Raw genomic sequence first — 10,145 nt, 5'->3', positions numbered from 1 at the left:
TTCTTAACAAAGCTTTAGATTCTCATTCAGATATTGATAGAGTGTTACTATTGTACAGAGCAACTCCTCTTTTGACTGGTTTGTCACCTGCACAGATGTTAATGAATAGAGATTTGAAAACAACCCTACCATCTCTGTTTCTACCCAATCCAGATCATCTGCCGATGATACAAAAGTTGAAACATCAGCGAGAACGACAGAGAATGTATTATGACCAACATGCGACTGCTTCCAGATGATACTGTCAGGATCAAAGTACCTGATGGAGGTTGGTCAACTCCAGCTAAAGTCAGCAGCACCATGTTCTTATATTGTTCAGACAGCTGACAGAACAATAGTTTGGCGCAATCATCACGCACTACTAAAGATCAAGAAGCACAACAATAAAAGGTCTAATAAACTAACAGTCTAACATTGATTTACAATTCAATGAACGTATTTTTCATGATACTCTGACACTCTCAGATGCGTGAAGATTCACAGATAACTAAAAACTTCTACGTCACTTTCTCGTGTTTTGAGAAGATCTACAAGGAAAAGAAGAAAACCAAACAAATTTGACTTGTGAAGTGTTTACGTTGAACTCTGTTTTCAGTATTGATTTTTCACTAAGTTATATACATATCATGTATTGTAATAATATGATACATTTTTTCCTTTGTTGTACATAGAAAAGAAATGTTAAAATAAGGGGATGCAATGATATGTATATAGGTATACCAGTGAAGGGTTAATTATTACATCTCAGTGTAATTCAAACACTAGAGGGCACCGCCAGTTCCCAGTACAAGTATCAGATCTCAGAGAATCTTGGGTAGTTAAGTGTTAGCAGAGGAAAGGGATTGATCACAGCTCAGGGAATAATATAGATTAGAGAGAAGTATCATCATTGGTTAATATTAGATTATAGATGACTGTATTAATAGTTATAGCTCTGTAGAGTTTGTGAACTCTAATTTAATCGTTATTCAATAAATTAGTTTTGCTTCAATGTAAAGATTGCTGGTTTATCATCTACTCATCAAACCATTCTGGATCTCAAGGCAAAGAATAATGACATATTACAACAAAGTGTAGTATAACAGACTGTTAGTTTATGAGACCTTGCATTGCAGTTAGACTGTTAGTTCATTAGACCTTGTATTGCACAGTTGGCAAAGTACACGGGGAAGGGAGTGGGAGATAATGAACGGAAAGATGCTGGGGAGCTTAGGTTTCCATTTTGTTGGGAGGGCGTGTTCTTGTGGAGAGGAGTGGTCGAAACTGACAGCCCAGCAGAAAGTGACTACAAGTCCCAGGTGTCAGCGGACGAAGCGGATGGAGAGCAGCTTTCTCCCCCTGCCGGAGAGAATGGGAACCTCAGCTCGCCCAGAGCAGGTGTTCGCTCAACAGCCTCAGACGCTCTGCCAGCAACCCCTCAACCTTCCGTGCCTGTCTCAATCCGCTGCTCGAATCGAAGCGGCAGCAGTTCGGCAGGGAAGAGGACGCGGGCGGACTCCGTGCAATCGGCCCCCTACCATCGGTCCCCACGGTGCAGGATGTTCCCTGCATTTTAATCCAGCAATGATCCCCGAGCAGCGCAATCATGTTGCTACCATCGAGAACATCCCAGCCGAAGCCATCGCCGCATCGCCTACCCTGCTGCAGAGGATAAGGAAAGTATTCACAAGGTAAGACTCAGACCAGTAACCTCCCCATCGGAGCGGACCTCCCACACCCTAAAATGTGCCTGGAAGAGACCGCCGTGAACAATGTAGGTGGTCAGACTCGCACTCAATAGCTGCTGGATCGGGTTCCCACAGTCTCCACAAGGGAAAAAGTTGTCTCCGACTCATTCTGTAGAAATCGTCTTTTTTTATAATTCGCCTGCATCCTCGGTTCTATTTGACAACAGTGCCAGGTATTCCGAGTGACTGTGTGGCTGCAGAAACGCCCTATTTACTCAAATTCCTTGATGATCGTGATGCAGCCATCCAGCTGTTTGAAGTGGCCCGCTAGTTAACAGCGTTTCACCACATTCATCCATCCCCTCCATAACTCCAGCCCACTTCAGCAGCCCTCGTTCACTGATACACTGGCTCAGGCTGAAGGAGACTCAATTCTGCTTCAAAGACATATTGCGCCTCAGTCTTCCGTGAGTCGAATGGCAAATTAGTTGGGACTTTGTAGAGTGCATCTTCTGAGAGAGTGAAACCCAGAGCTGGCAGCAAGCATCATTGATGTTCTTTGTGCGCTAGATTCCCCCCCCCCCCCTTTCATCGCTAGATCTGCTGCTCTGGCAGAGTGCACCGGGAGACCGGGCTTGGAAAGCGGCAATGAGGGATTCCCTGCCTGAGAAGAAAATCTCAGCAAATTCCACCTGCAATCTTATCAGTTTGTTCCTCACAAATTCAAAGCTCAGAAAGCAAATGATAGACCATTCAAAAGATGCCAAAGCAGCAACGAAATAGTAGCTGGTATTCCTAACACTCCAGTCCACCACAATACAACAATATTTTAGTGCCACCGCGAGATATCGTGTAAGGTTGCACCATCTGCCCAATCTAGATTTCCCTTACATCAGTGTGATACTTTTAAATCCATTTGTATAATTCACTTAAAAATAACATTTCACCCATGTCAAAAAGGCTGTGTATGAATCGTGCAGTCCCTGATAGACCTCCATTGTTCGTTGGATTATTTCATATGCCGAATCCTGTTATATTTTGTGATAACATTTACACACGTTGGGAATGCGAAGAATCATTCCAAAAGCACTATTTTCTGATTATATTCTCAGCATTGCCTCAAAGGTCTTTCTTCACATTTTATTACATTTCTATTTCAGCTAATTTACTATAAAAAATCATAACTGCCTGATTTGTTATTTCAATGGACACTCACATTTAACTCGAGTTAACCTGACCAAGCACTGAAAATTGAATAAATCAATTCTACCCAAATATGCACATTAAAGAATTAGTTGACAATGAACAAGTTGACAAGCTCCCTCATCAATAAGTTTTATAAAGATGACTCTCTCTCACTCATTTACATGTCTCCAATGATAATAAAAATTCGATTTGGGCTGGTATTAACTGGAGTTCAAATTTAAATGCATTTCCCAAAACAGTGAGTCTGACCTGCAAAACACCTCAGTTTGTTTATTCGCTGACCGAGAAAAAAAGACCATGTGTCAACCTTAATAATGTCAGGAAATCAGACCAACTAAAATGAACACTTGTCTTTGGAATGGATTATTGTCTGCAGTGATATTCAAGATTTCTGGAGGCCAGGGGTTCTAATAGCTGATAAATCACATTTCAAGTGCAGCTTTATTAACTAGTTGGATGGAGTATTTTATATACTGAGCTGCAATAAATGTTTGTGAGGCACTTAACCTTTGCACAGAGCTGCTGCAACTTGGTGGCACAGCGATCTTTAAAGTTTGCATTCAACAGTCAAGAATGAGGTGGAGAATTTTTGTGTGGGGATAGATTTTCACTTACCCTTTCCTTAAAAATTTCAACTTGTAATTTATTTGCTAGGTTCTCTTTTTCCTTGTCTCTAGGATAGTTCTTGTATTCACATCTCTTATGTGGTCGAAAGGATTCTGCCTGTAAACATAGTTGCACAGATGATATAATGCTGCTCCTTGGTTGAGCCTCTATGAGGCAGACTTGAACAGTGTGGGAGGACCTCCCCAAAACTGCTCCTCAGGCAACCATGCTAAGACTGGCAAACTTGCATTCCAGAGGAGCATAATGTGCAAATCATAACTGGTATTTAAACTTGGGACTCTAATTTGAGCAATGTTGCACAATTACAACTGGAATGTCTTTACTAATGGTATCAAGACTAGTAAATGTTTGATCTATCAACCTGTAAAGGCAGCAGCATGGAGGCCTTGTGGTATAGTGGGTGGTGTCCCTGCCATTAAGCTAGAGGTTCTGGGTTCAAGTCCCACTCGGGGCTAAATAACAGTTTATAATGTGGCCAAACAGGTTGACTTTTTCGACCTGTGAGTCCTCCCAATCTGCCTATGGCAAGTGACAAGAGTGGAAACATCTCATGGTCAGCCACACTTGATGCGGGGTGGCACCCCTAATGCTCTAGCCTCTGGCAACAGGCTAGCAACCTGTTCCAGGAAAAACTAGCTACAGAAATGGATGCTTCTGTAGGTACACATTTGTAGGTATATGAAGATAATCAAGAAGAAGAAAGGGAGCAGTAGCTATGGCCATGCTTCTCAATCAATAATTGTTCCAAATTGAATAATAGGTCTAGAGACAGTTTGGTTGATTATACCAAGAAATAAGCTTTCTTCTTTGTGTTGATGGAACAATGGATTTAAAAAAATTTCTGAGCATATTGTTCAGTAACATATAAAAGCTTGTCTAGACTTAACATTCTTTGTTGTAGGCTCAGTGGCATTCCTTATGAAGACTGAGGAACATAATTAGGCTTCCTTCTTTCTTAAGAAAGTAAATGCTTTTATACATTGAGCTTATTTTCTTGTGTACTCTATGAAGAAATGCAATGGTTTGATTGCGCTTTTTCAGAGGAATGATAAATAAGTCCATATACTTTATGAGCAGATAAATAGTATATAATTCTGTAAAACACTGAGAAGAGTCACATTTGTACAAATCACTGACGTATGTGAAAAGGGCAACTGCATAAATGTGTTTATTAAGTTACTAAATCAAGTCTACTTTCTTAGCATTAGGTCAGTGAGGAAGTGTGTGTGAAAACTGAGGTAATTTGATTTTGCGAAAGTAAACAACTCCAATATGGACTCACTTTGATTCTTCTAAGCTTGCGTTTCTTACAGGGTAGCTTTCAAAGTGGATTTTGTTTGTTCTTATTGCCTCATATACTGACAATGCATGCCAATAAAAGGGGAACTTGTGTGTTGTGATTAATAGTGCATTCCTGCAGTGCAAAATAATTGACATAGCATCTGTATGTTCAAATTGGAAGCCTGCTTTAGATTGATGTAATTTAATGCAAAATATTCAGACTTGTTATAAATTTGCAAGTAGGCTGATCAGTCCAAGGTGTATAATAAGCATATTATATGTTGGAGAAGACATATTGGGGTTTTAAGTGCCCCAGAGACTCCTCCAGCATTAGGTTTTAACCACAATTCTTTGTGTGATATAAATTAGTGTCTTCACAGATTTAATTTCAGCTCTCTTGGTTGGAAAGTTATATAACATCCTTTGTGACAACAGTATCTTTCTAACAGTTAACTTAAAGCAATTATTTTGTAGTAGAGTATTCACAATTTTCTGTGAAAATGGAAATGATCCTTGACTGCAAGATTTTTCAGTATCACTGTAGGCTTTAGAGAAAAGTAGTGTATTGTAGAGGAATGTGACTCTCATTTGTAAAAATTTAACCAACAATTGCCACTTTAGATAAAGCATTGTCATTTTATAAAACACTCTTAGTATTTTGTCTTCTTGAACCATTCTCCATTAGACTACTGTACAATTAATACATGTGATGTGTCTGACCATTTTTTAAATCCACTATAGAATCCCTGGCTTACTCAATCGGAAAATTGATTGTAGAATGATAATTACATAATCTATGCAAGTTAGTGCATGGTGATTCTGTCAGTGTCAGTGTGATTAGCTGTCATTCAAAATTTCAAATCCATTCGAAAAGCCTTGAAGTAGTATGTTTGGACAGCTTCAAAAATGTCAAATAATGTATTTCTACCCTCAGTCAGAATGGAGCACAGGGTACAGTGACAGTAATGAACTCAAAGCTAAGTATACATTAGGGTTTGACGTGCTCCAGGGACTCCTCCAGCATTAGGTTTTACCACAATTCTTTGTGTGATATAAATTCCAGTCTATGTATGATTTTCCATTCATTATTGTCAAGTTTAAATTATGTTATAAATGGTTGTTGTACAAACTTTGCAATGTGTACTGTAGATCAGGGTTTTTCAAACTCAGGGTCGCGACCCGCAGGTAGGTCGTGGGTGGGTGTCGGGAGGGTCCTGGAATGACCCGTTGTGGCGTTCCCGATTGCGGGAAGAAGTTCCCAACTGCCGCGACTGGCTTTTAAGAATGTCGGCTGCGGGCAATCCCCGATTGGTTGCAGTGATTGAGGGGGCAGGCGGCACGAGGCTGGGCTGTGTGCTGGTCACCCCATGCAGAGCGGTGGGGGGCATGGGGAATGGGCAGACGGGCATCCACGTGGGCACGCTGCTAACAGTGGTCACCCCAGCTTGGAGCTCCGCTCTATTGTTTGCCCTTTGCGCGCTGCTTGGCTCGTCCCCCACCACCGATTGGCAGTATGCAACCTGCGACTACTTGGTTAATCCGTTCAATGGCCAGCACAATGTCCATTTCCACTCCCACTCCTGTACTGGTCTGGAAGTGGTCTGTGACTGGAGTGGATACAGTGAGAAGAAGCCATGCCAGGTTTGTCAGAATACTGATTTACTGAGGCCAGTCAATATGTAAACACTGGAAGAAACCTACAGTCATCACTTTGTGTCAACACTCTCTGGCAACCAGGAAGTAAGTGCTTTGGTTAGAATGGAGTAGGAGGTGACTTGGATGTTGGATAGTGCAATGCAGTGGAACCAGTAAAAAATAGTGTGATATTGTGCATGTTAACAAGTTAAACAAGATTGCACTTTTTTCTATAATTAGTTAAATTTCTAAAGAAATGGGAATATATTTAAAACAAAGTTTGTGTGTAAATGTAAGGATGCACATGTTCAACTGAAGTTATTTTAATTGTTAGCAGTAAGAAGTCATAAATTTGGAAAAATTTAGGTATTAGAAATAAAGTTTCAAAGTAAAAAAAGGAATGCCACCGCAACATGTCTTTACATATGAAAGATGAACCTTGCTGCCAGATGCAGAGAGAAGGTCATTCGCCCGGTACGTCAATGCTTTGGGAGCAAAACCATAGAAGTGAGAATCCTCCATTGTGTAGCTGCCAGCAACAAGACTGGGTTAAGAACTATAGATGGGTCATTTTGTAATAAGGTAGAGAGGGCCAGAGATACAAACAGAACAGGATCTCACAACTAAATCTGCTGGAGAGAGCTTCTCAGGAGAGTCCATGGTAGAGCATGGCAGTGCTGGTGTGAGCTGTATCCAGAGCTCCAGGGCCTCTGGTGAACACACAATTAAGAAGAAACTGAAATCACGAATAAAGCAGCATTAAGATGATTTCTTGAGATATGGCGCTCATTGTGCCAATGCAAATCATAGATCATAGAATTTACAGTGCAGAAGGAGGCCATGCGGCCCATCGAGTCTGCACCGGCTCTTGGAAAGAGCACCCTACCCAAAGTCCACATCTTCACCCTATCCCCATAACCCAGTAACCCCACCCAACACTAAGGGCAATTTTGGAAAGTCAGGGATCGAACCTGGGACCCTGGAGCTGTGAAACAATTGTGCTATCCACAATGCTACCGTGCTGCGAAGCCCATGTGTGTTATATGTAGAGAAGTACTGACAAATGAAGTTTAAAACTCTCAAATCTTCAAAGGCATTTGAAGACTCAGCATGGCGAGTTTGAGGACAAACCTCTTGATTTTTCTCAAAGGATTTCTCAAAGAGCTTAAATTGTCAGCTGAAGTCCTTAGCAGAAATGTAACATTGAATGACAAATCAAGAGCGATCGTGAGGACCAAGCAGGCCTACCTGCTGGCTGTGTCACGAAGGACGGCCGGCATGGGTTGCTGACTCCAGCCGGCATGTCTCGCGAAGGTCAACCGGCATAGGTTCCGAAGGTGCGCCGGTTTGTAAAAGTGGATCCCGAGAAAAAAAAGTTTGAAAAAGACTGCTGTTGATTGTCTGCACCAATAGGAACATCATGATGGAGTTGGTAAGACTACAGTCTCACAATCGTGTTATACAAATTGCATGTAAGTGCTTCCTGCAATCTGAAAGATTCAGTTGACTCAAAATCTACTTCATTAATAACTTTTTAAGCAATTTCTAAATTGTTTCTCACTATTTCTGTTCATTTCACCATGCCTACTCCCTCACTTACATCCACAGGTATTTCAAGGCTGAGCTAAAACAATAGAGGTTTGCTCGCAGTAGAATGTGGCTGCACCGAAAAGGCAAAAATTAGTTATTTATAATCATAGAAATCATAGAATTTACAGTGCAGAAGGAGGCCATGCGGCCCATCGAGTCTGCACCGGCTCTTTGTAAGGGCACCCTACCCAAGCCCACACCTCCACCCTATCCCCATAACACAGTAACCCCACCCAACATTAAGGGCAATTTTGGACACTAAGGCCAATTTAGCATGGCCAATCCACCTAACCTGCACATCTTTGGACTGTGGGAGGAAACCGGAGCACCCGGAGGGAACCCACACACACACGGGGAGAACGTGCAAACTCCGTACAGACAGTGCCCCAAGCTGGTAATCGAACCCGGGACCCTGGCGCTGTGAAGCAATTGTGCTAACCACTATGCTACCGTGCTGCCAACGGTAACAATAAGATTGCATATTGTTTCCCCTTCAAATGAAGCACAATGTTGGATGAATTCACTGCAATCAAAAGTAGAATTATGTAATTATAAAGCATCAAGAACGTGGAATAAGTGGTAGAATAATGCAAGTTGCTATTGTGCACAAAAAAGCCGAACCTGTATAATGACAAAAACTACATTTTGTTTACTGAAACTTAAAGCTGTGGAATTCTTATATTTTCCACACACGGATAAAGGTGAAGAAAGACAGCTGTGAAAAAATGTTTCCTATCTCCCTCCCCAGAAATTCAATTTTCATGATACTTATTGCTTGAATTGGAAATTGGTATCCGGAATGAGTGGTTTGCCTACTTTTATCACTGATGCAGTTGTTTATCCTTGATTCTTAGCTGTCTGGCAGGCAGGGGCCCTGGGGGTTGAAGGACAGAGGCTAACTCAAAAAATATTTACAGGGTTGCAAATACCCAACTTTTTACAGGCATAAAAACAAAACAGCCAGGAGCAGAAAAAATTGTTCATAGTAAACCTGCTCATAGCTACGTGTTGGGGAAAGATGAAATGATGGATCTCTGCAGCTTTAAATCCGAACACTCTGCGATGAACTTGAAACATGCATCAAACCGCACCCTGGTGAACCGTACAAGATTTACACAGTAAAGCAGAGTTTATCGTCGTTTTGTTGTGTGTGCTGCTTTGCTACACTAATGAAAGTCAGGCATTGGCATGTTAACAATATGGGATGTATCCTTGATGGGAATACCATCAAACTGCTTCAGATTTACAATGATAATATAGTCAATGTATAATATGTTTTAACAACTTGTGAAGTGCCACCCAATGGTACAGTGACAAAGAAATATGTCCTTGTAATTCACCAAGATTAAATTCTTGACTTGGTGCCTTGATTATAAGAGCTGTTTAATTTCTGTTGTTGTTGATGATGGGAGCACAAGACAAAGGCTGGGTGTGGGCCAGTTCCTTGTTAGCAAAGTATGTGATGGAGAGCAACAGAGTCAGCCCCCTCACTTATCAATTTATTCGGGGATCCCTGCTATGTGACGGTGAGGAATGCGGGTGAGTGAAAGGAGCAGTGAACGTGCAGCTGCGGTTGAATGATGCTGGTGCAGCGGCTGCCAGCTGGCGGCCCCCGTTTCATGCTGCTTTCTGTCCGTTGCAGAGCCATCTGCTGCAGTTTTAATGAATGAACCTTTCTTTCGTGCTGAACAATAGCTCCAAGGATGTGATCTCCATTCTAATACACCACACATCTCTCTCTCTCTTTGGGAACAATCCGCTTCACCTTTTACTGTGAGAGTTACAAGGGGATGGAGGCGCTTCTTTTTCTCGAGTTGTTGTGGCGCTCCAGGGAGAGACAGCCGGGAGCTCAAACTGCAGCCACGATTTACAATTTCAAAATCAACTCAAAGCTGGGAATGCAGACATTGATTTTTAGCTGGGTACTTCATTTGCCCCATGTTTCTGTCCTGTTTTGTTGGTAAACTGATTTCATTCTGACGGAGCACAGTTCTGCTAAACAACGCTGTAACAATGCTTGGGATTTTCTCAATTCATTGACCAAAAACAGCAAGTGCTGAAATGGTACTACCCCTTCAGACCGATCTATCCAAGGTCACTCAGAAAGATTGGCGTGCACTTTACAGGATAACTTAACCT

At 41.7% G+C, this 10,145-nt stretch overlaps 1 protein-coding gene across 1 annotated transcript in view; it reads left to right on the top strand.

The window, feature by feature from the left end:
* Positions 1 to 1,355: 1,355 nt before the first annotated feature.
* slc35f1 (solute carrier family 35 member F1) overlaps positions 1,356 to 10,145 on the top strand; it is a 531,713-nt gene continuing 522,923 nt past the window's right edge. The window contains exon 1 of the mRNA XM_072499393.1: positions 1,356 to 1,670. Coding sequence (XP_072355494.1) covers positions 1,564 to 1,670 — 107 coding nt within the window. The 5' untranslated portion in view covers positions 1,356 to 1,563. The remainder of the gene's footprint in view (positions 1,671 to 10,145) is intronic.

The sequence above is a fragment of the Scyliorhinus torazame genome, chromosome 4 (genome assembly GCF_047496885.1).
Source record: "Scyliorhinus torazame isolate Kashiwa2021f chromosome 4, sScyTor2.1, whole genome shotgun sequence".
Lineage (NCBI taxonomy): Eukaryota > Metazoa > Chordata > Chondrichthyes > Carcharhiniformes > Scyliorhinidae > Scyliorhinus > Scyliorhinus torazame.
This window is presented reverse-complemented; position numbering and strand designations above follow the sequence as displayed.